General features: G+C 50.9%; 2 protein-coding genes across 7 annotated transcripts in view; both read left to right on the forward strand.

Moving 5' to 3' along the window:
- LOC134410353 (lysosomal alpha-glucosidase-like) overlaps positions 1-2,872 on the forward strand; it is a 37,976-nt gene extending 35,104 nt beyond the window's left edge. For all 6 annotated transcript variants that reach the window (XM_063143570.1, XM_063143571.1, XM_063143573.1 and 3 more), the window contains exon 21: positions 92-2,872. In XM_063143570.1, the coding sequence (XP_062999640.1) occupies positions 92-154 (63 nt within the window). In that variant the 3' untranslated portion in view covers positions 155-2,872. The remainder of the gene's footprint in view (positions 1-91) is intronic.
- Positions 2,873-4,753: 1,881 nt separating this feature from the next.
- Positions 4,754-27,632, forward strand: part of INTS1 (integrator complex subunit 1) — a 59,807-nt gene continuing 36,928 nt past the window's right edge. Inside the window, exons 1-21 of the mRNA XM_063143531.1 lie at positions 4,754-4,870; positions 6,771-7,061; positions 8,145-8,341; positions 8,966-9,103; positions 10,037-10,196; positions 11,027-11,132; positions 12,378-12,564; positions 14,660-14,805; positions 15,923-16,064; positions 16,866-17,042; positions 18,721-18,829; positions 19,252-19,372; positions 19,730-19,807; positions 19,990-20,147; positions 21,452-21,548; positions 22,379-22,470; positions 22,885-22,945; positions 23,780-23,977; positions 24,667-24,796; positions 26,052-26,231; positions 26,813-26,962. Coding sequence (XP_062999601.1) covers positions 4,813-4,870; positions 6,771-7,061; positions 8,145-8,341; positions 8,966-9,103; positions 10,037-10,196; positions 11,027-11,132; positions 12,378-12,564; positions 14,660-14,805; positions 15,923-16,064; positions 16,866-17,042; positions 18,721-18,829; positions 19,252-19,372; positions 19,730-19,807; positions 19,990-20,147; positions 21,452-21,548; positions 22,379-22,470; positions 22,885-22,945; positions 23,780-23,977; positions 24,667-24,796; positions 26,052-26,231; positions 26,813-26,962 — 2,976 coding nt within the window. The 5' untranslated portion in view covers positions 4,754-4,812. The remainder of the gene's footprint in view (positions 4,871-6,770; positions 7,062-8,144; positions 8,342-8,965; positions 9,104-10,036; positions 10,197-11,026; positions 11,133-12,377; positions 12,565-14,659; positions 14,806-15,922; positions 16,065-16,865; positions 17,043-18,720; positions 18,830-19,251; positions 19,373-19,729; positions 19,808-19,989; positions 20,148-21,451; positions 21,549-22,378; positions 22,471-22,884; positions 22,946-23,779; positions 23,978-24,666; positions 24,797-26,051; positions 26,232-26,812; positions 26,963-27,632) is intronic.

Genomic DNA, 27,632 nt, shown 5'->3' on the forward strand with positions numbered 1-27,632 from the left:
AACGACTTTCAATTATTACAACAGAGAATCGGGGGTTATAAATACTAGAAATACAATTAACCCCACCTGTCTTCTCCAATCGTTCCCGTAGGTTCTCACCGTGAGTGACCTCCAGCTCATCCTCAGCCAGGGCTTCTCCGTACGATGGATGTGAGGATGGGCAAAACTCCCGCTGCTCCGGCCGTCTATGAATGTAGTGTAGCGAGCAGACTGTGCCAAACGTCCGAGTGGGGTCACCGCACACTGGAGGGCCCTTGTGGCCGCCCCGTCCCCTGCTCTTTGCATCTGCTCGGGAAAGGACATGACTTTCATCCCTGCCGCTTCAGCTTTTAACGCATCTCTGCCAAGAATCTCCTGCTTCTCCTCTGCGCCTTGCTCGGTGGGAGTCCTTCGCACGCTGCTTCTACATCCCACGCTCCCTTCTGCGTGTCGGACGGTGCTTCGTGGCTTTGTCGGAAAGGGAGAAGCGTCAGCCGCATTCCTGAGAGTGTAAGATTCGTATTTTTTTACAGGAGCGCTGGGTCGCGACACGTTGCTACTTCCTACGAGGCTGTCTCCACTACTGCATGAGGAGTGGAGGGGCTATGCATGCCAACATCCGTCCCAAGCATTTCCATTTTAAAAGATCTTGTTTAGCAAGGCTGGGCGAAAACCAAGCCCCAAGACTGCATCTGCCAGGCCATCCTGAGCGGGGAAAGGCTGTCGGTTTGACACGACCGTCCCCGGGCCCTAATGTGGGATGGTTTATCCAAGCCAGGAACTGCAACAGGTAGAAATTGCAACACCTCTGACCAGGCAATTGGCCCACCCAGAGGGTCCTATGTCTCACGTTTCATTTCCCTTCTGTGCCGATACAGGGCTCTGAGCCCTGGGCACCCACAGGGTCCAAGTTTGCTCACTAGACTTAAGACCCCAGCTTCAAAAACAGAGATGCCCCGGAGTTCTGTCTGCTGCACAACACCGCTCTTTATAAAACGTACAGAACATCAACATGTATTGAACTTCAAAAGCCGGTGCCCTGATTTGCCAATATCCTTGATAAAATCCACAAAGGTAATTGTGGGTTTTCACCCTGTAATAATGCTGCTTTGTTCATGGGGGGCCAGGGGAGGAGAGCTTTAATGACCCACAGGGCTGGCTCGAAAGCCACTTCCAGTAGTAACCAAATCTGCTTGGCTCCCACTGTTCAAGATGCCATGATGCAGGGTGACTCACACCACTGGGTACTCGAGCAATAGATTCCATTGTTATGTATCCGAGCGCACAAAAGGGCTGCGTTGCTGCCCAGGTGGGCTGCCCTGCATCATCAGAGAGGTTTGCCTCAAGACCCCTTTCATTAAATGCCTCCCAGGTCAGGAGGGGGTGCGATTTGTGTATCACACCAACCAGGGCGGGATCTTGGAGTGGATCTCTCAGCTCACTGCTGCTTTACTGGCACTGTGCTTGGGTCGCCGAGGGCATTTGGGCCAGCCCTGAACTCACCCACAGTCTGAATGTCTCTGCAGTTTACTAAAATGCACAGAGGAATCCCCCCACCCTCACCCCTCAGTTGCACTATTTTCTATACAAAGCCCGCCTTCCTCATATCTGCAGTTTTGTGAGCCAAAATCTCTATGTTCGCCTTCCTGGGCTTCTAGTCATTGTGTTAAGTTGATTTGCTGTTTAATTAGCGCTAACGACGCAAGAGTTTTCAGCTGATTGCCTGCCTTTTAGCCAATTAAAATAAGGAGGTGAATTTATGATTCAGTAACAAAAAATTAGATCCAGTTAGTAGTACCTAGAGGAGGTCCATTGAAATAAATGGGAGTTAAGGCAGGCAGGACTACATTAAGTGCCGTTGGTTTTAGGTGGCCTACTCTGAGTATGACTAAATCTAGATCCATCCTATTGTTAGAAACAGAGAGCAATCTTTACTGTTTTCTTTTCATTCACACTGTCTTACAGTAATATAGATATCTAAACCAAAAAAATAGGCTTGAAAGAAACAAGTGTGCCCTTAATTTTCAGCGCCACCAGTTAAAGTTTGCATTCATGAATTTAAGGGATGGGTAAGAGCCATGATCCAGCAGTGCTGCTAGCACTGGTATGACATCAGTGTAGCATAGTTGGGATCCTAAGGCAGCAAGAGTAAGTGGAGTGTAGGACTGCATTGTAAGGCTGCATCTTCGCTACACCTAACTGGGAGTAAACCCCATGGAACTTGGGGGGACTTACTTCTGAGTAAACATGCAGAGGATTGTGCCATAAAGCTTGATTTGGTTAAACCGGTAGCTCTGTGGCACAATCCTGTGCATGTTTACTCAGAAGCAAGCCCTGCTATGCTCATTGGGACTTATTTACAAGAAAGCCTGCAGAGGGCTGCAGCTTAAAGGCTTTGGCGTTAGCAAGCAGCTCTGGCATCCTAACTTGCCACCAGCGGCTAACGAGGCTAGAAAGGGGTCGGCTGGCCTGTATATGTTCTTTGCTGCCTAACCAGAAGGTGAAGTGGCCATGAAACAGCCGTTAGGGACACTAAGGCTATGAGGTGGACGTGCAATCTGGGAGCTTTTTTTTAGCTACGGCTGTCTTGTCACGTAGCTCCCAATGGAGAGGCATCTTGGACTAGCCCGCCATTTTGCCCTCGCTAGCCATCTCTTGTTGTCATTGGCCCATGGATTGCAGCCAAGGGGGGGGGGGGAGGAATGACACCTGTGGCCAATGACACATGCTGCCCTGTGGGGTTTTTTGGGGGGGGGGGCATGTTTGGGCATTGGGAGATGGGGGGGGAGAGTTAGATTTGTGCCTCTTTGAAAAAAAAATTAAATAAACACATCTGCTTGATTCGTTCCCCCCCAATTTTTGTGTCAAAATAAAATACAGAAGTTGAAACTGACGTGGTGTGATTCTCTGGATAGAGCCCATGCTCCCCAGCATTCGTGTCTTCTTAGTAATTAAGCACGTAACATTTCTATGTGCTGTACAAAGATTAGAAAACAAGATGTCTAATAGACACCATACAGAAGGGTGAGAATGGAAGAGAAAAACTAAGAAATTCAGGCACTGGTTTTTCCTATATTTATGTAAAAACCATGTAATGACCAGGTAGAATGGCCAGATAGAGTTCTAGGAGAGAAGGAGGCAAATGGCAGATAGTCCCAACACAGCTGATGGAGTTGGCTTGGCTGCTTCACCTTTTCCTCCAATATCTCTATTTTTAAAGATACCTATATCTTTTAGATAATCTAATCCGTATGTACCTACCTAATCTATGATGATCAAGGATTATCCTTATGGGAAAAGCAACCTGGTGCCCTCCAGATGTTATAGACAACAACACCTAGCATTCTGGTCTAGTAGCCATGTTGACTGGGGCAGATGGGAGATGTAGTGCAGGCATCTGGAGGATTGCTTACCCCATGAACTATATCCGGGTTCTCCAACCCAGTGCCTTCCGAATGTTTTGGAACTCAAATCCCATCAGCCCCTGCCAGCGTGGCCAATGCTCAGGGAATTCTGGGAGTTGTAGTCCAACACATCTGGAGAGCAGCAGGTTGAGGAAGCAGCACTGACCTATCTTATCTAGCCACCTACCTTACAGTAGGGTGACCCTATGAAAAGGAGGACAAGGCTCCTGTATCTTTAACAGTTGTATTGAAAAGGGAATTTCAGCAGGTGTCATTTGTATATATGGGGAACCTGGTGACATTCCCTCTTCATCACAACAGTTAAAGCTGCAGGTGCCCTGCCCTCTTTTAAATCTGGTCACTCTAGTATAACTCCTGCAGCTTTAACTGTTGTGATGAAGAGGGAATTTCACCAGGTTCTCCGTATATACAAATGACACCTGCTGAAATTCCCTTTTCTATGCAACTGTTAAAGAGACAGGAGCCCTGTCCTCCTCTTCATAGGGTCGCCCTACTTACAGAATTGTTGCAAAGATGACAACAACACAATGTATGTGAAGCACTTTGAAGAGGTGAAAGCAGTAGATAAACCGGAAGTACTGTATTTGCTGGATTGTTGCTAGAAAATCGAACAAGTTAATTGGGGTTTTCCAAGTAAATTGCTAAAATCAGTGTGGATGGAACTTTCTTCCCCCTCTGTTTAATTTTGCTCCCATTCGCCCTGAATGGCAAATGAGTTTCACCTGAGCCTCTCTCTCGTTTGGAGCTTTGCTTCAAATAATAATAAGAATGTGATGGAGATATTTCATGTCCTGGGAAAGAGAGTAGACGGCTCTCTGTTGGATTTCGAGAGGATGGAACAGACGGCAGGCTAAAGCCGACAGGCAGAAATACCACAGGTGAAGCCGCTCCTTCTATCCCAATCGCTGCCTCTCCATTTCTGCACTCCAGTTGTCAAACGCACACACGGAGACTCCTTCCCTTTAACGCAACGCCGACCCCAATGAATCTACCCATCGGCGGACCAGAGAGACACCTTCGCAGCGATCCTCCCGCCGCCGGCGGCCACGAGGTGGCGCCGCCGAGCGCCTCCCTTCTGCCGATTTGCGAGCCTGCATCGCCCCGTCCTGACCAAGAGGCGGCGCCGCGGCACTGGTCTTCGTAGCAGTTTCCTCCTCCCTGTGGGAGAGGAGAGGGTGCAGTTCTGCCTCCCAGCCGCGCGGTGGCGCGGAGCACGCGGCAAGGAGCCGGCACGGCGTGCCGTGTTTTGGTTCCGGGTTCATGGCTGGCTCGACTTCCGGTTCCGGCTCAGAAAAAAAATGGCACCGGGGGCTTAAATCCGACGGGAGACAGAGGGGAGGGGGTGTCAGTCGCCCCCCTCACGTTATACCCGGAGCCCCGCCCACTAAGGAGCGGCCCCGCAGGCAGGATGAACCGCCCGAAGCCCGCGGCCGCGCGCCGTCCTAGCGCCGTCGCCAAACCCTCCGGTGAGTGAGGGGGCGCTGGGGGGGGGCTACGTGAACGTGACCCCCACATTCCCGACCCCCCTCCCTCCGACCCCCCCCCCGGTGTACAAGGACTGCCGGGTTTGCTCTAAGCGGCCCTTGATGGGTTTGGAAGCCCCTCGGGGCAGGGAGCGGGGCCGTTTCCCTGCTGCCTGGAAGCCTCCGGTGGTGCAGATCCGAAGCACGCCTGCCGGGGAGGGAGGGAGGGAGGCCCTGGGCGCGCTTCCTCGGGAGTAAATCCCTCCCCCCCCCCGTAAGAGCCAGAGTGACGCCATTAGCTCTAAGCGAGAAAGGCCCGGAGCAGAGAAGAGACACAGAGACAGAGAAGAGCCGTTGTTCTTCTGAGGAAGGACGAGTCAGTTAGAAACAAGACATGTAGATAGGGTGACCCTATGAAAAGGAGGACAGGGCTCCTGTATCTTTAACAGTTGCGTAGAAAAGGGGATTTCAGCAGGTGTCATTTGGATATATGGGGAACCTGGTGACAATCCCCTCTTCATCACAGCAGTTAAAGCTGCAGGAGCTATACTAGAGTGACCAGATTTAAAAGGGAGCAGGGCTCCTGCAGCTTTAACTGTGGTGATGAAGTGGGAATTTCACCAGGTGCTGCATGCATACAAATGACACCTGCTGAAATTCCCTTTTCAATACAACTGTTAAAGATACAGGAGCCCCCTGTCCTCCTTTTCATAGGGTCACCCTACATGTAGAGGAAACAGCAACATAATGGGCTAGATAACGGAGGCACATGCATAGTATAGACAAATGCTGACCACCAGAGTGTTGTTTACTCAGAGGTATAAAAGGTGACCGCATCCTACACCTTTTGTCCGGTCTGCTATACGCTTCCGCACCCTGATTTGCAAACAGTTAAACCAATAAATTGATTTGTTTTGGCCTCCACTTTTGCCTGCTGGCTGGTTTCTTGGGGCTTCAATCGGCTTCGCCCACAAGAGAAAGAACATGTTTTCTAACACACACACACACACACACACACACACCAGGAATGAATGGGGCTTTGCTCCGGCGCCAACGTGCATTGCTCACACCCAGGCTGCCTGTCAGCTGCGATCCCCAAATAGGCTTCCTCGGGAGTAAATCTCTCCCTCCCACACACAAACACACACACACCAGAAATGAATCGGGCTTTGCTCCGGCGCCAACGTGCATTGCTCACGTCCATGGGGATGAATGGGGGATTTTTCAGATCCACGCCTGCACATGGTCAGGCTGCACTGTGGTGCTCCTTAGGCACATTTCCCCGGGAGCAAATGGAGATTTGCTCTGGAGTCAACATGCATTTGTCACGCTCAGGCTGTCTGTAGCTGCGGTCCTGAGTATGCTTAATCGGGAGCAGATCCCACTGGAATGAATGGGGGATTTCCTTCTGAGTGAACATTGCATCCTGCTGTCTTATTTAGATTCATGCTGTGCCATCGTTCTGCAAGGCACTTCGCTAAGTGCACGAGGACCGGTCCCTGCCCCAAGGAGCTTACAAGTGTTAGTTTCTGTAGATCCTTTGCACGGAGCTTCAGAACTGATGCTGGTACTAGCAGCCTAGATGGAGTGATAGTTTCACTTACGTGACGTTTGACTGACTTTTTAAACTATCACAAAGCAGAGGGATTTTGCTCTTCTTGGGGGATTCCTACGTAGAACACATATTGTGTGATTAAACCTTTTGGATTATCCAGGTCTTCTGCTTCCACCATCTGCATCGTAGCCTACTTAGCTTCATGGTTAATCCAGCGTTCCTCCTTGCTGTGAGTAACTGTGATTTGTGTGGCCTTCTCTCAAGGAAGAATTAGGTCAACGCACTCTATGTGTGTATATATTGTTGGTTTTTAAATTTCCACTGACCGATCTCCGTTTTTTCTCCTAGGCCACCCCCCTCCGGGTGATTTCATTGCCTTGGGTTCGAAAAGCCAGGCCAATGAATCGAAAGCAGCCGCAGCGTTGCTCAAGCCGGCTTCGGCCGGGCTGCCCTCTGAGCGGAAACGGGAGGCCGCCACCACCTTGTCCAGCACTTCAGGACTGACTGGGCTGGCCAAGCGCCCCAAGCTGTCCTCGACGCCCCCCCTCAGCGCCTTGGGGCGCCTGGCAGAGGCTGCCGTGGCTGAGAAACGGGCCATTTCGCCCTCCATCAAGGAGCCCTCGGTGATCCCCATCGAAGGTAAAGCGGGGTGTGTGTCTGTGTGTCTTCAACTCAGCAGCCTGATTTGGGGAGGGGAGAGTTGTTGCTATAGTTAAAGAAACAGTTGTCGGGAATCCTTGGTGATCTACTGCAATAAATCTGTCTGTATGCCAGTCAATCTTATTTGTACACTGCTCAGAGATCCCAATGATAATAGGGCGGGATACAAATGTTTTAATAAATAAATAAATAAATAAATACTTTGAATCACCCAGAGAGCTCCCTGTAGATCCCGGCCAGCCGTCCATCCACTCATATTCTATCATACTTCGGATTTGGCTAATAATAATATTTATTCATTTATTACCCACTTCTCTCTCTGGATCGAGGCGGGGAACAACACTTGGCTTGTGTTGTTCACGGGCTCAAGTTAAAGGAAGCCAGATTCCAGCTGGACATCAGGAAAAACTTCCTGACTGTTAGAGCAGTACAACAATGGAATCTGTTACCTAGTGAGGTTGTGGGCTCTCCCACACTAGAGACATTCAAGAGGCAGCTGGACAGCCATCTGTCAGGGATGCTTTAAGGTGGATTCCTGCATTGAGCAGGGGGCTGGACTCGATGGCCTTGTAGGCCCCTTCCAACTCTGCTTTTCTATGATTTTCTATGTACTTGCCAGAAAGTCTGGCTACTTCCGGTATCGTCCAACGAAACGGTTCCTTTTTCATATCTTCTAGATATCATTGGCATGGAACGTCTGTAACAGTTATTGTGATTGGCTAAAAATGCAAGAGTTAATTGGTTGAGAGCTCTGAAACCAGAGCAGGGGTGCAGAATGTGAGGCTCAGGGGCTCCGGGTTTCCTCAGAGGGCCACACACACACACCCTGGCCTGATCCTTTTTCCTCCCACCAGGGGCCATTGGGTAGCTTCCTGGCTTAGTAAACGCTTTAAGCGAAAGCAGGCTGGTGTCTTCGCCCTGCCCGCTTTCCCCTTCAGGCCTGCTCGCCACTGAAATTCAGCCCCCGAGAGCTTCTCCGAGTTGCAATCTGATCCCTGGTTCATAGAGGATCTGTACCCCCTGCCCTGGAAGGGTCTCATCCTGGTTCGCCTCTGTTCGCAGTGGCCCCAACCATCCTTCTGGATGAGATCGAGGCCGCCGAAGCCGAAGGCAACGATGACCGCATCGAAGGGGTGCTGTGCGGGGCCGTGAGGCAGCTGAAGATCAATCGGGCCAAACCTGACACCACCCTGTACTTGAGCCTGATGTACCTGGCGAAAATCAAGCCCAACATCTTCGCCACAGAAGGAGTGATTGAGGTGAGAGGCGGGCTTGACGCCTAATAGGGCGCGATTAGAAATACGGAGTCACCTGGGGGAGAAGATCTATATTTTTTAATTCATATCTACATATAAATATGTAATTTATTTCATTTCTATACCGCCCAATAGCCAAAGCTCTCTAGGTGGTTCACAGCAATATATACACACATATAGGGTAGTATCTGGTGTTAGTCCTATGTGGAGAAGACCCATTGAAATGAATGGGGCTGAAGTTAGTCATGACTAATTTCTGTCCTATTCATTTCAATGGGTCTGCTCTGTGTAGGACTAACATTGGATACCTACCCATTTTCTCTTGGGCCCTTTATGAAAAAGTGAAATTAAAAAACATGGAAATGTAATATTTTGCTGTTCAGAACAATCGCTAGAAGGATGGCAATTGCGTTAAAGGGATATTCATTGCTAAGCTTTGTTGTTGAGAAAGGTGGATTTCTTTGCTTCTGTGTGACAGTGCCTATTTTGAAGCTTGTCTTTTGGCTGACCTGCTATTCCTGATCCCTCCCTCAAACTGACCCCCCAGCCCCCACAAGCATTGGCTGTGATTCCGGGTGTTTGGGCTCTCCGCTGGTTCTTGTGCTCACGGGTGTTTTGGTATCGTAGGCGCTGTGCAGCCTCCTCCGCCGAGATGCCACCATCAACTTCAAAGCCAAAGGGAACAGCTTGGTGTCTGTCTTGGCCTGTAACCTTCTCATGGCGGCGTACGAGGAGGATGAAAATTGGCCTGAGATCTTTGTCAAGGTGCGCCAAGTTCGGGGGATAATGCTTCCATGGGATACTACGAATCCTGGATGCAGGCAGAAGTTTCCTCAACCCCTGTCTGAAACGTTTATGTCGTTAGTTAAAGCCTTTTTGCCCTGCTCTGCAGCGTCAGGCCTTTCAGTGTGGCTCAGACAAGGTTCGTAACCAACAAGATAAACTTACAATCTAAAGGACACAACACGAAAGGAAAAAGCGATGGGGTAGGAAGAAGGTGTGGGGGAAGCAAGTTTGGACAGCGGTTCTTTAAAGTTACAAAGTTCTTATAAGGACCAGGCTGAATGGAAACAATTCAGGGGGAACGAGGAGCCAAAAGGAGCTGGTGTCTCAGCACAGCTGATGGAGTGTGCCCTGCAGTTTCAGCGCTCCCTCTGCTGCAGCCTGATGCTGCTGCTAGGGGAGGAACCCGATGGAGCCAGTGTCTCTGCAGAACCTGTGGAGGGGGACCTACTTATCACCTCTCCCTCTGCTGCAACTGGGTGTAATGGCTGCTCCTAAACGAAAAAGGAACTGGGGGGAGGGGAATTGGACCTCTACTAAAGAGGCAATATTTGAATTACCTGCCTCCCTGGCTACATAGGGAATGGGGGATGGTTTTGGTTAATATTGGAGGGATTCTCAAGTTCCTAGACCTGTTGATTTAGTTGCCTACAGTCCTTTGGGTATGAACGGCCATTCACTTCTGAATACTCTTCACCAGCTGATACACGTCCAGATGGTAGAGATCTGTCTTCTTCATTTGGGTTCTCCCTCCCTGTTCCAACCCGCACCCTTTTTTTTTGATAGCTACAATGTAGTTCCCTGGATTGTGGAGCTTCAGGATCTAGAAAGGTGACCTGCTCTTTTGGAGCTACGCGGGAGGAGGCATGTTGCGCGGCGTGACACAGAGACGTTTGCCTTTCGCTTACCTTGCAGGTGTACATTGAGGACTCCCTGGGGGAACGCATCTGGGTGGACAGCCCCCACTGCAAGACCTTTGTGGAGAACATCCAGACGGCGTTCAGCACCAAGATGCCCCCTAAAAGCATTTTGTTACACGGGGAGGTTGGCCGCAGCGGAGGGGATCTCAGCGCCGGTAAAGCCGTTAATCGGAGGGGGGGAGATGAGTGGGTTTTGGCAAGCGAGGGAAGGACAAAGAGGGAAGGTTACCAGAATCAGCACATTTTTAAGTTTCGCCGAAAGTGGTTAGCAAGGCCTGGGGCCTGGCTACTCTGAGCAGCCCGAGAGCTGGGGCCAGAATGAAACAGAGCCGTGCCATCGGGCCATCTGCCCATTTAAATGCTAATAACAATTGCAATTGATTTACCAGTATGGTCAGGGGTCTGGAATCAATGCCCTATGAAGAGAGACTGAAAGAACTGGGCATGTTTAGCCTGGAGAAGAGAAGATTGTGGGGAGACATGATAGCACTCTTCAAATACTTAAAAGGTTGTCACACAGCGGAGGGCCAGGATCTCTTCTCGATCCTCCCAGAGTGCAGGACACGGAATAACGGGCTCAAGTTAAAGGAAGCCAGATTCCAGCTGGACATCAGGAGAAACTTCCTGACTGTTAGAGCAGTATGACATTGGAACCAGTTACCTAAGGAGGTTGTGGGCTCTCCCACACTAGAGGCCTTCAAGAGGCAGCTGGACAGGGATACTTTAGGGTAGATTCCTGCAATGAGCAGGGGGATGGACTCGATGGCCTTGTAGGCTCCTTCCAACTCTACTATTCTATTATTCTATGGCCTGGCTTGCAACTGACGAACGAATGATGTTGAAATAATTAAAACCCAACACCTCATTTTGTTCTCTGCTGGAGAGTGTGTGTGTGTGTGTGCGCACGAGTCATGGATTATTGCGATGTCCGGTTGCAGCCGAGGGCCTCTGCGTACTTTAAGGTGAGTTCTGGCTCTTCCTTCAGGGAACAGCCCGCATCCCTCCATGCCGGAAGAGGAGGATAGCCAGAGCGAGCTGTTGATTGCTGAGGACAAGATGAGCCCAGAACAAGAGGGACAGCTGATGCCCAGGTACAAAGGTCCTTTCTGACATTATTGGACCGCTATGCATACATTGAGGGTCAGTGTGCCCTTAAGTAAATCGGTACCAAAGGAAATCATAGTTGATGCGACTGTGTTTGGGTAGGTAACCTTCGCTGGTTGAGTATGCTGGGCTAGGGATGATGAGAATTGTAGGCCAAAACATCAAGGGGGGGGGGAAACACAAGTTACCCACTCCTGGCAAGTGGGATAGAGGCACCAGGTTTTCCAGGTCCAGGAAAAAGCCTGACCAATTGGCTAGCTGGGAACCAGTAAGCTGACCTCCACTCTGTGCGATACATTCTGAGCATTTTTATTCCTTACAATTTTGCGCTGCGCCTTTCAAAACTGTCTAAGCCAGCTGGTGGCGCAGAAATCAAACCCCATGCCACGAGATCATTAAAATACCGACCCAAACCTCTGGTTCAACAGTCACCTTTTTTTTTCAAAGACAATTCTGGGCATGGTCTCCTTGTGAGCATTGTTTGTGAGAGTCTTGCAGCCCCTTCCCCGGATTTCTCTTTCCTGGGGTCCTTGATTTGGAGCCATGGCAGCGAAACAGGATTTGAAAATGGTTGACACTTGTAGCGTGCGTTACAGTTTGTAGGGCTGGAAAGAGCTGGTTCTTCCTTTCTCCGCCCCTGCCTCCACACCTGAGCATCCTTATCAGTTGCCGTTTGAGAATTATTACCCCCTTCTCCGTGGGAGTGTGTTTTGGCAGGTCCATCCTGACACTGCCTTGCAAGGTGGGACAGCGTCCTACTAAAAGCAGAGGGGACTTTGTAAAAGCGGCCCCCGTTTTTTTGCCCAGGCTGAATGGAAACAATTCAGGGAGAACGAGGAGCTAAAGGGAGCTGGTGTCTCAGCACAGCTGATGGAGTGTGCCCTGCAGTTTCAGCGCTCCCTCTGCTGCAGCCTGATGCTGCTGCTAGGGGAGGAGCCCAATGGAGCCAGTCTCTGTGCAGAACCTGTGGAGGGGGACCTGCTTTTCACCTCTCCCTCTGCTGCAACTGGGTGTAATGGCTGCTCCTAAACGAAAATGGAACTGGGGGGAGGGGAATTGGACCTCTACTAAAGAGGCAATATTTGAATTACCTGCCTCCCTGGCTACATAGGGAAGGGGGGATGGTTTTGATTAATATTGGAGGGATTCTCAAGTTCCTAGACCTGTTGATTTAGTTGCCTACAGTCCTTTAGGTATGAACGGCCATTCACTTCTGAATACTCTTCACCCAGGTACGACGACCTCGCTGAGAGCGTGGAAGAATACGTCCTGGACATGCTGCGGGAACAGATCAACCGGCGCCAGGTGATGGATAACGTCTCCCGGAATCTCTTGCGCCTGCTCACCGCCACTTGTGGCTACAAAGAGATCCGGCTAATGGCCGTGCAGAGGCTGGAGATCTGGCTGCAAAACCCCAAGGTAAAGGCTTCGAAGAACATCAGAAGAGCCCTGAGCCTGGTTCAGGCCCAGGCTCCGTCTTTTCCCTTCTCCCAGGCATTTCACGGCGTTTAACAACATATGCTAAGTTTGTTTGTTTTTAAATGGGCCCCAGAACTGTTGTTTTAATATTTTTGATGGTTTTAAATTTTGTATACTTTTTTAACGCTCGCTGTTTTTAACTTTTGTAAACCGCCCAAAGAGCTTCGGCTGTGGGGCGGTATATAAATAAATCTAGTCCAGCACTCTGTTCACACAGTGGCCGGCCAGCTGCCCACGGGAAACCGCCCAGCAGGACATGGTGCAACAGCACCCTCCCACCCATGTTCCCCAGCAACTGGTGCACCCAGGCTTACTGCCTCGGATACTGGAGGTAGCACACAGCCATCAGGGCTAGTAGCCATGGATAGCCTTCGCCTCCAGGAATTTATCCAACCCCCTTTTAAGGCCTTCCAAATCGGTGACCATCACAACATCTTGTGGTATTATTATTATTATTATTATTATTATTATTATTATTATTTATTTATTTATTTATATAGCACCATCAATGTACATGGTGCTGTACAGAGTAAAACAGTAAATAGCAAGACCCTGCCGCATAGGCTTACAATCTAATAAAATCATAGTAAAACAATAAGGAGGGGAAGAGAATGCCAACAGGTACAGGGTAGGGTAAGCAGGCACAGGGTAGGGTAAAACTAACAGTAGAAAGTAACAGTAGAAGTCTGCACAACATCAAGTTTTAAAAGCTTTAGGAAAAAGAAAAGTTTTTAGCTGAGCTTTAAAAGCTGCGGTTGAACTTGTAGTTCTCAAATGTTCTGGAAGAGCGTTCCAGGCGTAAGGGGCAGCAGAAGAGAATGGACGAAGCCGAGCAAGGGAAGTAGAGGCCCTTGGGCAGGCGAGAAACATGGCATCAGAGGAGCGAAGAGCACGAGCGGGGCAACAGTGTGAGATGAGAGAGGAGAGAGAGGAAGGAGCTAGACAGTGAAAAGCTTTGTAGGTCAACAGCAGAAGTTTATATTGGATTCTGAAGTGAATTGGAAGCCAATGAAGAGATTTCAGAAGCGGAGTAACATGGTCAGAGCGGCGAGCCAAGAAGATGATCTTTGCGGCAGAGTGGTGAACAGAAACCAACGGACTGATGTGAGAAGAAGGAAGGCCAGTGAGAAGAAGGTTGCAGTAGTCCAACCGTGAAATAACCAGTGCATGAACAAGCGTCTTGGCAGAAGAGACAGACAGAAATGATCGAATCCTGGCAATCCAAACTATAGTGAGTTCCATAGTTTAACTCTGGCTGTGTGAAGAAGTCCTTCCTTTTTTCTGTCCTGAATCTCCCACCAGTCAGCGTCATGGGATGACCCTGCCGGGTTCTAGAGTTTTGCGAGAGAAGTTGCCCACCCCTGCTTTAAACCTTTCTCGCTCCCGAGGGTAATGAGCCTTCACTACAACTTGTGGTAGTGAGCTCCATATCACTGTGTGATGAAACCTGTCTTGATTATTTGAACTTGGGGGAGAGGTGGAGTCTTTCCCCTCCAGAATACAGGACATAAACTGCACAGGGCAGACAGGATCCTGGGAAAGACCGGGGAATTGTTGGATTCTGGCTGGCTCCAGGCCGTTCCAAAAGCAGCACACGTGCGGCATCGCCTGGGGATCTCTCCTGGCCGCTCCTCGCCCACTTTGCTCATGCGTGGATCAGATTGCAGAATCTATTCCAGATTCTAAACCCCACTCTGGAGTCTTGCGGGAGCTGAATGAATCCACTTTTGACTCTACCAAACCTTTCTGCATCGTTCCCAAAGCTCCGGTTCATCGTCACAAACAACCTGCAGTTTACAACCCAACCAGAGGTTCTCTTCGTGGATTGTTCATGGTTCACAAACCATGGTTTGCTAGCGCAGCTGGGTTCAGGCAACGCAACAACCCATGTTCCAACGACAACTCACACTGGACCCTGAGTGTGGGTTATGGTGTTGTGTGAACCCGGTCATTGTCTGTCTGTGTTTATTCTATTAGCGTGGCATTTGCTGTTGTAGCTCATTCCGCCCCCCTCTAAAACTCCTCCTGTCTTCAGCTCAATAGACCGGGCCAGGACTTGCTCATGTCGATCTGCATGAATTGCAACACCCACAGCTCTGAGGACGTGGAGGTGGTCTCCAACCTGATCAAAATCCGGGTGAAACCCAAAGTCCTACTCAACCATTACATGCTCTGCATCAGGTAGGCGGGCAGGATCTAGGCCAACGGAACCTTTCCGCTTTATCGTCTGAACACAGACGAAACAGACGGATTCCTGCTTGTGGGAGAAGGGGAAAAGGCAGCAACCTTTTATACGGCAGAGGCTGGGAAAGAGACTGGTGGCCATTAACGGAGGGCTAATCTGGAGGAGGCGTGACACCCCACAAGTCAGTTCCCAAATGTATGTCTGCAGTTTGTAAGTCTGGGGTTTTTAGAATGTTGGTCTGAGTGGGCGGAGTTAGAATGTCTTGGGAGGGGGAGGAGGGATATATAAGGGAAGGACGGAAGGGATTGGAGGGGACTTTTTAGAGCAGCCTTCCTCAACCTGGGGCGCTCCAGATGTGTTGGACTACAACTCCCAGAATGCCCCAGCCAGCTGGCTGGGGCATTCTGGGAGATGCAGTCCAACACATCTGGAGCGCCCCAGGTTGAGGAAGGCTTTCTTAAAGTCTTTAGTGCTCTCTGTGTTTAGGGTACTTAAGTTCTTGGAAATCTGAGAGTCAGTGTAGAGAGTGGAGTCTTTGGAGTGTGGTGTGCACGTAGTTGATGTATATTAATCAATACAGACAATAAAGAAAGCTCAAGCGTGATTGCGTGAGGGAAAGGAAAGCGCGTATGTGAATGAGTGGAAGGATTGGATGAAAGGTTTCAAAAAAAGTTTTTAAACGTTTTATTTTGAAACAAAGCTTGTGAACTTTTAAAAATAAATTTTAATTATTTTGTTTTTGACTACCACAAAAATCCCACGTGTCTGTTTGGCATTTATCACCTGAGGTTTACACATTTCGCACCCACTCTGACAATCATTCACCTCAGCACATATAACTCACAGTGTTTTATTTTATATATTGAAATCCTTTTCCATAAACCCCTTTCTCCACATAGTTTAGAGGAAGGTGGTTTTTATCCCTCGCCTCAGGCGTATCAAGCGGTGGTGCTTGGCTTGAGCAGGGAGTAGCTGCGTCCAGGCCTGGTGTTCAGAGCCGGTGTCGTGGCACCCCCCACCCACCCCGCCCATTTCATTGGGCAGGTAGAACAACCACTAAAAGCGAACGGTAGCCAGAGCCGGGGGGCTTATTCTCCACTTGGCCTCCTGCAGGGAGCTCCTGAACGCTCACCGGGACAACTTGGGCACCGTGGTCAAATCGGTGATTTTCAACGAACTCTCCAATGCCAGGAACCCCAACAACATGCAGATCCTCTACACGGTTCTCCAGCACAGCCCGGAGCTGGCACCAAAGGTAGGCGGGTGGCCGGCCGGCCTGGCCTCGGGAGATACCTGCAGGCCAGCAAGGAATCCCAGAGGGGACTGGCCAGTACCTGCTCATCGGGCTGATTATTATTTATTTATTTATTTAGAATATTTCTATACCGCTCCCCATTGAAAAATTTCGGAGCGGTGTACAAGGTAAAATGAAAATAAAAACAGTTAAAACAAAATTTAAAAGAAGCAAAAACAGAGATTCACGGCTGCATGTTAAAGAAAGGCTTCTTGGGATAAAGATGTTTTCAGGAGGCGCGAAAGGAGTACAAGGTTGGCGCCTGCCTGACCTCCAGAGGCAGGGAGTTCCACAGGAGGGGAGCCACCACACTGAAGGCTCTTCCCCTGGTGGATTCCAATCGGAGGATGGATCTAGATGGAACCACCAGAAGCAGGCCCTCGGATGTCCTCAGTGACTGGGCAGGTTGGGAAGGGAGAAGGCGCTCTCTCAGATATCCTGGTCCCAGACAGGCTTACCCTCCATGTGTCTTCTGTGCGTCCCTAACGGGATAACCCTCTGATCGTGTTTTATGGGACTGTTCTCTGTAGCTGCAGTTATGTTGCAGGCTTTTATTTATTTATTTATTTTATTTATTATTGCATTTACCCACCTCTTCGTTCGGATCGAGGCAGGTAACAACAATAAGTATAAAATACATAAAACTGAATTGTCGTCTGTAACTGGGCTGCTTTGTCGGTCTGCCTGTTTCCCCCCCCCCCCCCCCCCGTCAGTTACTGTAGTAAAGCGCCTCCCCTGGTCTTTCTCCCCCCCCCCCCCCAGTTCCTAGCGATGGTGTTCCAGGACCTGCTGACGAACAAAGACGATTACTTGCGGGCTTCGCGGGCCTTGCTCCGGGAGATCATCAAGCAGACGAAACACGAGATCAGCTTCCAGGCTTTCTGTCTGGGTCTCATGCAGGAACGGAAGGAGTCTCAATATGTCGAGATGGAGTTCAAGGTGAGCATGGCGGGCGTCTTGGCTTCCACCCCTCGCTTCTGCTGCTGGGAGGGGCATCTGTGTGAAAGGTCTCGGCGCCTCCCTTGCAGTGCCTTCTCACAGCTTTTGGGGTTCCTTGGTCTCTCCTTTTCTCCTCGCTCTTTACCAGGCAAGGGGGATACGACATCATTTTGAGCTCGATTGCTCCCTGGAACATTTGATTTTATTCTGTATCGCTGGGCTATCATCTTCGTTGACTCTCCAGTCTTAACTTCCAAGCTAATTTATTTGTTTATTTATGACATTTCTATACCCCGCCCCATAGCCGAAGCTCTCTGGGTGGTTTACGAAGATTAAACAGAACGTTAAAAACAAATATACAAAATTTTAAACCATAAAAAGCATAAAAAAACAGGCAGTATCCGTTCAAAACAACTATTCTGGGGTCAGTTAAAAAAACTCCACATATGCTATTAAATGCCTCGGAGAAGAGAAAAGTCTCGACCTGGCGCCAAAAGATAACAATGTTGGCACCAGGCAAACCTGGTTGGGGAGATGGTTCCAAAATTGGGGGGCCACCACTGAAAAGGCCCAGTCCCTTGTTGCCATCCTCCGAGCTTCCCTCAGAGTAGGCACCCGGAGGAGGACCTTAGATGTTGAGCGTAATATCCGGGTAGGTTCATGGCCAAGGTTCCAAAGCCTTCCCACCAAAAGCAGTTGGTTATCCAGGAGTGGGTTGCTCCTTCCACCTGCGATAGAAATGACTTTGTGCTTGGTTCCCTTCAATGGGAAGAGTGTCTCACACACACCCCAGTCCTAGTCCTGCCCACTTCAAAGCGGAACTCTTGACTTGTGTCAAGTCCTTCCTCACTTATCCTTGAAGCCATCGTCTTCCTTTTAGCCATCCCAAGCTTATCCTGCCTTCCCACCCAAATTATTATTATTATTATTATTATTATTATTATTATTATTATTATTATTATTAGAACTGGGCATGTTTAGCCTGGAGAAGAGAAGATTGAGGGGAGACATGATAGCACTCTTCAAATACTTCAAAGGTTGCCACACAGAGGAGGGCCAGGATCTCTTCTCGATCCTCCCAGAGTGCAGGACACGGAATAACGGGCTCAAGTTAAAGGAAGCCAGATTCCAGCTGGACATCGGGAAAAACTTCCTGAGTGTTAGAGCAGTACAACAATGGAATCAGTTCCCTAGGGAGGTTGTGGGCTCTCCCACACTAGAGGCATTCAAGAGGCAGATGGACAAGCATCTGTCGGGGATGCTTTAGGGTGGATTCCTGCACTGAGCAGGGGGTTGGACTCGATGGCCTTGTAGGCCCCTTCCAACTCTTCTATTCTATGATTCTATTATTATCATCATCATCATCATCATTTGTATACCGCCCCATAGCCGACGCTCTCTGGGCGGTTCACATAAGATAATAACACTTAAAAACAATATACAAAGATTAAAACCCACAAAAACTAGCAAAATACGCATACATTTTAAACCACTACAACAACTTTAAAAACAATGAGCCAAAAAACAGACCCACGGTCATTACATATGGCTAAGTGCCTGGGAGAAGGTGCGTTTACAAGCAGGTTCAGGGACGTTCCCTGCTCCTTCGACCCCAGGCCGTCGTCTCTGGGACCCCGTTAGGACACGGGTGACGGCGTCCCTCTCTTTGTTCCGGCAGGACCGGTTTGTCATCCACATCACGGACCTGCTGGCCGTCTCCATGATGCTCAGCATCACCGCCCAGGTGAAGGAGGCCGGGGTCGCCTGGGACAAAGGAGAGAAAAAGAGTAAGCGCCTCTGTCACCTGGTCGGCCTCCGAAAACAGGGCCAGGGAGAGGAAGCGAAGCCTTCCCGCGCTTTGCTCTCGAAGCGGCGGAGCTTGTGAGGGAGACGAGAATCGGGCCTCTGATTCGCCCAACGCAAATCCTGTCGCTTGGACTACACTTCCCCATCACTGGGCTGTGAATGATAGGAGTTGTAGCCCAAACCCATCGAGAGGGTGCCAGGTTGGGGTAGGCTGCTGTAGAAGCTTGCTCGTCTTTTTTATTATGGGGTTTGCAAGACGCCGAATTTGGCCCTCCAGCCCCAGTTCCGCCCCGGTGTGGGGCCCGTCCAAGACGCAGGGCACCATTCGGTTTCTAGATTTGCAGCCCTGGAGCCCGGCGGCGGCGGCGGCGTTCCCTCTGACTCCTTTTGCCCTTTTGCCCAGACTTGGAGGTGCTGCGCTCCTTCCAGAATCAGATCGCAGCGATTCAGCGCGACGCCGTCTGGTGGCTGCACACGGTGGTCCCATCCATCTCGAAACTGGCTCCCAAGGACTACGTGCACTGGTAGGCAGCAGGGGCCGAATGGGACCTGAGCGAGGGGTGCAGCTGCCTCTCCCTGGGGGTGGGGCGGGGCTCGGTGGTGGAGGCCCCAATTTGCCTGTAGAGCAGCCTTCCTCAACCTGGGGTGCTCCAGATGTGTTGGACTACAACTCCCAGAATGCCCCAGCAGCTGGCTGGGGCATTCTGGGAGATGCAGTCCAACACATCTGGAGCGCCCCAGGTTGAGGAAGGCTGCTGTAGAGGGTCTCTTGTCAATTGCCGGAGGCCTCCGGTTCTTCGTGCCGGGCCGTTTGAAGTCACAGCCTTCCCACCCAGCAGCTGCTGATATTCCATCCTCTGCCTGTCTGTGTTTTTAAACAGCCTCCACAAAGTGCTTTTCACAGAGCAGCCGGAGACCTACTACAAATGGGACAACTGGCCCCCCGAGAGTGACCGCAAGTAAGCCCGGCCCCCGACTTGAACCCAGAGCCCCACCAGCCCGAGGAGAGGGGGGCGCCGTTTGCATTGCTGACGGCTTGGCTCCCGCCTTTCCGACACCCCCGTCGGAAGAGATCCCACCCAGCACCCCTGTGCCAAGTGCCCAGGGCCTCTTCACCCCTCCCTCTCCTCCTCCTCTCCAGCTTCTTCCTCCGCCTCTGCTCCGAAGTGCCGATCCTGGAAGACACGCTCATGCGCATCCTTGTGGTCGGGCTGTCGCGTGACCTGCCCCTGGGCCCTGCTGACGCCATGGAGCTCGCCGACCACCTGGTGAAAAGGGCGGCCGCCGTGCAGGCGGACGGTAAGGTCCTCGCGGGTTGGCAAGGATGGTTTGGGGGGTGGTCCTGGGCGTGTGCCGTGCCCCGCAGAGGCGTGAGTTATATTTCCGCTCCTCCTATGTCCTTGTTTTGGCTTAATAGTCGTCTTCTTGGTACTTCTACCACCCTACAGCAAGAATAACTGCGAGCGGATTTAACTGCCCTAACTGGACTGCCTCTTCTCTCTCCGGTGGGGGTGGGCGTGGGGGGATCTAACACCAGCTTGCCCTCCGGGAAAGTGTCAGAGAGAGGAGGAAGCAGGCAAAATTAACACCAGATGGCTGCTTCTGCTCTGGCAGGGCTGACTTTTGCTTGTTTTAAATATAAGACTTCAATGGAATCATCACTCCCGCTATTTGCAGTGTTTAGGGCTGAGTGCCGATCATTATGTAGGCAAAACGCTATCGCCACATGCCAGAGAAGGGGGATGCTGAGGTTTGCAGAAATACAACAGATATTTAACGGGGCGGGGGGGGAATACCAAAGGGGCACCCCTTCCCAAACAGTCCAGTGGACATGGAATGTGGATTTAGGAACTGAAAACTGGGAGAGGGGGAATGGAAAGAGGGCATGGCTGGCTGGAACCTGGAACGGGAACAGTCCCACATGGCAGCTGTTCATGACAGGTCTCGCTTGTTGCATCCTGCGAGTGATGCGTGCCGTTTTGAGGGCTCCCATCCAAAAGGAAGATATAAATCAACTAAGTGAATAAGTCCCATCAGACTAGAAACAAAAACAACAAAGTTAATTCCCTCTGGGGAATTGAGTCCAAGTCAAGTTTATTGATGAGCCTCGTGTGGCGCAGAGTGGCAAAGCAGCAGTTTCTGCAGCTGAAACTCTCCCCACGGCCTGAGTTCGATCCCAGCGGAAGCTGGTTTCAGGCAGCCGGCTTGGGTCGACTCAGCCTTCCATCCTCCCAAGGTCGGTAAAATGAGTACCCAGTAAGCTGGGAGAAAGGGAATAACGGCCGGGGAAGGCAACGGCAAACCACCCCGCTATAAGGCCTGCCAAGAAAACGTCAGCAAAAGCTGGCGTCCCTCCAAGAGTCAGTAATGACTCAGTGCCTGCACGAGAGGTTCCTTTCCTTTCCAAGTTTATTGTATTTAGCAACCTGCCCTTGTATGGTTTCACATAGATGCGTTACATTCATTAATGGGGAATCCAACGTAGCCGTTCTTCCGTGGGCTCTGCCTGGACCGGCAGTGAGCGGCTGCCCCCCGCACACACACACACACACACACACACACACACACACACACACCCATAACTGGCTCCTGTTTCCCTTCAGATCTGGAAGTCTTGAGAGTTGAGAGGATCCAGCTCATCGACGCGGTGTTGAATCTGTGCACTTATCACCATCCGGAGAACATCCAGCTGCCCCCCGGGTAAAATTTTCATGCGGGCTGCTCTCAGCGGGGAAAAAGATGAGCGCCGTCTTCTTGTTAATAGAAAAGGCTGGGAAGTAAAATCTCTGCTAGCTATATGTGTAGTGTAGAGTATATACACATGTGTATATGTATATGTGTAGTGTACACGTGTAGTGTATATGCTAACTACATGTGTAGCGTACACATACACACACAAACATATTTAGAGAGCAAGAGAGAGAGAGAGAGCTGGCTGTACATGTAAAAGTATATCGATATACATATATGTTATATGTATGTATGTATTATTTATTTAAAACATTTGTATTCCACCCTATATCACTAGGATCTCAGGGCGGTGCACAGATAAAATCATGCAATATAAAACAATAAATATACACAGCTAAAAACAAATTAAACCATTAATCAAGTTAAAACCGGTATATCATTTAAAAGCAGTAAAAACAATTAAAACAGTTAAAACCATGTGCGAGCCAGGTGAATTTAGTCGTTAAAGGCTTTGTTAAAAAGCCATGTTTTTACTTGGCGCCGGAATACGTATATGTACGTATATGTGTTAAATTATAAATATACATGAACAGATAAACGTGTATATCTGTACATGTGTGTTTATATAATGTACATGTGTATGGATAGGTGTGTGTGTGCAAATATAATGAACTGCAAAGTTCAGAGGGCAGTTTTTTAAAAATATTTCAATTAGGTATTTGTGAAGTTTTATTCCCCGCTTTCCGTTATGAAACAATCCGAAAGTGGGACCAACGGAGCCCTTTTCTGTGGTCGCCCCACCCTGCTCACGTCTCTTCTCGGTTCTGCTTGCTTCGAAGGTACCAGCCTCCGAATCTGGCCATTTCGACTCTCTATTGGAAGGCGTGGCCTCTGTTGCTGGTCGTAGCCGCCTTCAATCCCGAAAACATAGGTGGGTGTTCGCACATGGGGGTGCTTTTCCTCTCTGCAAAGAGCGGGCGGATGTTGGGTGCTCTGGTGCGATTGTGCTGTGTGTGTGTGAGAGTAGTAAGTCTATCTAGTGCAATCTTCTTCAACCTGGGGCGCTCCAGATGTGTTGGACTACAACTCCCAGAATGCCCCAGCCAACTGGCTGGGGCATTCTGGGAGATGCAGTCCAACACATCTGGAGCGCCCCAGGTTGAGGAAGGCTGATCTCGTGTGTCTAGTAAGTCTATCGGCCGTCCCCAACATGGTACCCTTTTAGATGTGTTGGACCGCAACCCACATCATCCCCGGGGATGCTTGGCTGGGGCTAGTGGGAGCTGTAATCCGACACGTCTGGAGGGCATCACCCCGACCCCCCCACTCCTCGCCTGTGTCTTAGGTCTCGCTGCCTGGGAGGAGTACCCCACGCTGAAGATGCTTATGGAAATGGCGATGACCAAGTAAGTCAGCGACTCCCGTCCGCTCGCGGGTCTTGAACCTCTTTCAGCCCAAAGGCCGAATTCAGTTTCGGAGAAGCTCTCGGGGATCCGCTCCCGGCGGTGGGCGTGGCCAAAACCACCAGCCTGTCCTTGCTTAAAGCTCTTTTTGACCAATAACTAAATCTTAGGAAGGGCAATTCCACCTTTTCAAACGGGGCGGAAAGCATGAAAGAGGCAGGAAACCGCTAAACGATTGGCAGCGGTGGAGGGAGGAGGTGGAGCCAGGGGAGAGGAGGTGGGGCCCTCTCGGGAGCTGCACACGGGCCGCGTTTGGCCCACGGGCCTGGGGTTCAACACCCCTGTTTCACAGGAACCGTGGCCTCCGCTATCCATGTAGCAGGCGTCTTGATGGCGTACGATGGATCGTATCACTTCAGGCTGCTGGTGAAGCTACCGCTTCCAAATGCGCCGTGGCCTTAAAAGTCAGCCCGGCTCCCTAATGAAGCGGCACGGGGACGTGTCCCGTCACACGGAAACCCGTAGGGCAAGGCAGGCGAGAGTTACAGGGCCTTGGAGAGCTGCAAGCGAGTCTCCTGGCTCTGAAGTCCAAACGAGGGATTGCTCAGGTTGCCCGGTCAGCCTCCGCCCCTTTCCCGGAGCCTCAAGGGGCAGTTTTCTGGCCCCAGGAAGCGACTCAAAGTTGGCGAGACGCTCTGAAGCTTCATGGCTTTGATCCCAGTGGCAGGCCGGGTGCGAAGACAGTGCTCCCAAGTTTCCCGAGCCGCCCCGTCCCCTCTGCGACGCTGATACATTTTTAAAAACTCCACTGCTGCCCACTTTCCCTGTTCTTCTCAGCAATTACTCCTACCCTCCCTGCACCCTGACGGACGAAGAGACCCGCACCGAGATGATCAACCGCGAGCTGCAGATCTCGCAGCGGGAGAAGCAAGAGATCCTCGCCTTCGAGGGCCACCTGGCTGCCGCCTCCACCAAGCAGACCATCACGGAGAGCAGCAGCCTCTTGCTGTCCCAGCTCACCAGTCTGGATCCCCAGTGAGCAGCTTCCGCTGGGAACGGGCAGAGCTCCGGGGAGGGAGACGCGAGGCGGGACTCAATCAGAGCTTCCAAAGCGGGGAGGAATAAAACCTGTGGGAGATCATAGAATCATAGAATCACAGAATAGCAGAGTTGGAAGGGGCCTACAAGGCCATCGAGTCCAACCCCCTGCTCAATGCAGGAATCCACCCTAAAACATCCCCGACAGATGCTTGTCCAGCTGCCTCTTGAAGGCCTGTAGTGTGGGAGAGCCCACCACCTCCCTAAGTCATCGGTTCCATTGTCGTACTGTTCTAACAGTCAGGAAGTTTTTCCTGATGTCCAGCTGGAATCTGGCTTCCTTTAACTTGAGCCCGTTATTCCGTGTCCTGCAGTCTGGGAGGATCGAGAAGAGATCCTGGCCCTCCTCTGCGTGACAACCTTTTAAGTATTTGAAGAGTGCTCTCAGGTCTCCCCTCAGTCTCCTCTTCTCCAGGCTAAACATGCCCAGTTCTTTCAGTCTCTCCTCATAGGGCTTTGTTTCCAGACCCCTGATCATCCTGGTTGCCCTCCTCTGAACACTCTCCAGCAGATCCGGTGATGTAGCCTGGAGGATGGGGGATACCTGCATTTAGTCCCTGCCTGCCTGGTTTTGCTTCTGAATGGAACTGATTTGGGGATGACGGAGGCCTCTTTCCCTCTTGCAGGGGCCCTCCCCGCAGGCCGCCTCAGCCCGTCCTGGATCAAGTGAAGAGCCTCAATCAGTCCCTCCGCTTAGGACATCTCCTGTGCCGCAGCCGGCATCCGGACTTCCTGCTCAACATCATTCAGAGACAGGTAGGAGGAGGCGGCTGTGGGATTCAGAGAGCCCGGGAGGCCAACGCTTTCTTTCATTCATTCATTACATTTCTCTACCGCCTGGACGCCAAAGATGGAAAAGCTTAAACATACAATATTGCAACATAACATTTTTTTTGCAAAACGTTTAAAGGCCTCTGAAATGTTGGATACCCAGGTTTTGGCAGAGTTTGGAAGGGGTTCAAAGCCTAGAAACCCGTCTGACCAGAACTGGCAGGCGGAAGGCGCGGAGTCCTGTGTGCTGTGAGCGACGCTGCCTCTGTCCTTCGGCTCTCTGAAAGCCGTAGTTTGTCTGCTGCCGGTGGCGAGGATCCCTTAGCTGTTGGCACGTTTGAAACCCGTGGAAGGAAGAAGGCGCTGGTCCGAGGGAGGGGGTCTCCTCACCCCAAAAAGCAGGGTTGCTTTGCCCTGGCTGAGAAAACGCTGCGTTCTCCTTCCGCTGTGGAAGGTCAGCCAGGAGTGCGACCTGGTGCCCTCCGGTTGGACGACGGCTCCTGTCAGCCCCAGCCAACATGCTCAATGGCAATGGATTATGGGAGTTGTGGTCCAATGCCTCCGGCGGGCACCCGTTTGCTTCCCCTTGCAGTTGTGGGTTGCTCCTCCCATGTGCGTCAGGGGTGGGGCTATGCAAATGGCTCTGCTTATAAGGCCATCGAGTCCAACCCGCAGCTCAATGCAGGAATCCATCCTAAAGCATCCCTGACAGATGGTTGTCCAGCTGCCTCTTGAAGGCCTCTAGGGTGGGAGAGCCCACAACCTCCCTTAGTCATCGGTTCCATTGTTGTACTGCTCTAACAATCAGGAAGTTTCTCCTGATGTCCCGCCGGAATCTGGCTTCCTTTAACTTGAGCCCGCTATTCCGTGTCCTGCATTCTGCGAGGATCGAGAAGAGATCCTGGCCCTCCTCTTTGTGACAACCTTTCAAGTATTTGAAGAGTGCTATCAGGTCTCCCCTCAATCTTCTCTTCTCCAGGCTAAACATGCCCAGCTGTTTCAGTCTCTCCTCATAGGGCTTTGTTTCCAGACCCCTGATCATCCTGGTTGCCCTCCTCTGAACCCGCTCCAGCTTGTCTGCATCCTTCTTGAAGTATGGTGCCCAGAACTGGACTCAGTACTCTAGATGAGGCCTAACCAGGGCCGAATAGAGGGGAACCGTTGAATAAAGTGTAGCTCCTCTCCTTTCCCCCCTCCTCCTCCCTCAATTGTCTCGCTCCTCCTCCTTCTTCCTCTTTAGGCTTCTTCCCAGTCCATGCCGTGGCTGGCGGACCTGGTCCAGTCCAGCGAGGGATCCTTGGACGTCCTCCCGGTGCAATGCCTTTGCGAGTTCCTTCTGCATGATGCCGCTGACGAATCGGCTTCCGGCGAGGAGGAAGAAGAGGGAGAAAGTAAAGAGCAACGCGCTAAGAAGCGGCAGGTAGGTGGATCTCAGGGGCTCTGTTTCGCTTTCCGTGATGAGCCATGGTTAAGAAGAAGGGTCTTTTCAGTGGTGGCACCCTGTCCATGGAACGCCCTTCTGTCTGAGAAGCTCACCTGGCAGCCATCTTGCTGTCCTTTCAGTGCCAAGCAAGAACATTAGTTTTCTTTCCCCGGGGCAAGTTTTATAACTGATTTTAGTTAATGATGTGTTTATTTATACTTAGATACTGCTTAATATGATGGCCACCCATTTGGATGGCTTCAAAAGGGGGTTGGATACATTCCTGGAGGCAAAGGCTATCCATGGCTACTAGCCCTGATGGTTATGTGCTGCCTCCAGTATCTGAGGCAGTAAGCCTGCGTGCACCAGTTGCTGGGGAACGAATACATTAGGTCTTAACATTCGTCTCGGTAGGCCTGCCGGAAGAGATCCGTCTTTATAGCTTTTTTTATATTCAGAAAAACTGTGGAGTTGGCGGATCTCTCCCGGCAGAGAAGAGGCCCTCTGGGTAACGGTTGTCAGCCGAGTTTTGGCTGGCTGAGATAAACCTGTCTCCTCGCGATGCCTTTTCCCCTCAGAGGCAGCAGAAGCAGCGTCAGTTGCTGGGCCGCCTCCAGGACCTGCTCTTGGGGCCCAAAGCGGACGAGCAGACCACGTGCGAAGTGCTCGACTATTTCCTGAGGCGCCTCAGTTCGTCGCAGGTGGCCTCCCGGGTCCTGGCCATGAAGGTAAGAAAGGGAGCGAGGACCACGTTGACAGGCCGTGGCGAGCCCTGTGAGGAGAAGGACCCTGTTTACACGGAGGCGTTTTCCCTGGGTGTTTTTATTATTATTATTATTATTTGCTCCTTCTGTTTTTCTTCGGCTCAGCCAGACAGAAAGTAAAAGAATAAGGTTCAAATGACAGCAGAACAGGCAGGACCAGAAGCAAAAGGTGTCACATATCCACACATCCTGGCCCGTTGTTTTTCTTTTCCCACTGACAGTTCTTCTGTGGCTACTGAGCATGCCCGGTCCTCATTGGGCTGTTTTGGTGTGTGTAGAATCATAGAATAGTGGAGTTGGAAGGGGCCTCTAAGGCCATCAAGTCCAACCCCCTGCTCAATGCAGGAATCCACCCTAAAGCATCCCTGACAGAGGGTTGTCCAGCTGCCTCTTGAAGGCCTCTAGTGTGGGAGAGCCCACAACCTCCCTAGGTCACTGGTTCCATTGTCATACTGCTCTAACAGTCAGGAAGTTTTTCCTGATGTCCAGCCGGAATCTGGCTTCCTGTCATTTGAGCCCATGATTCCGTGTCCTGCACTCTGGGAGGATCGAGAAGAGATCCTGGCCCTCCCCTGTGTGACAACCTTTCAAGTATTTGAAGAGTGCCATCATGTCTCCCCTCCATCTTCTCTTC

Source organism: Elgaria multicarinata, chromosome 17 (assembly GCF_023053635.1).
Source record: "Elgaria multicarinata webbii isolate HBS135686 ecotype San Diego chromosome 17, rElgMul1.1.pri, whole genome shotgun sequence".
Taxonomy (NCBI): Eukaryota; Metazoa; Chordata; class Lepidosauria; order Squamata; family Anguidae; genus Elgaria; species Elgaria multicarinata.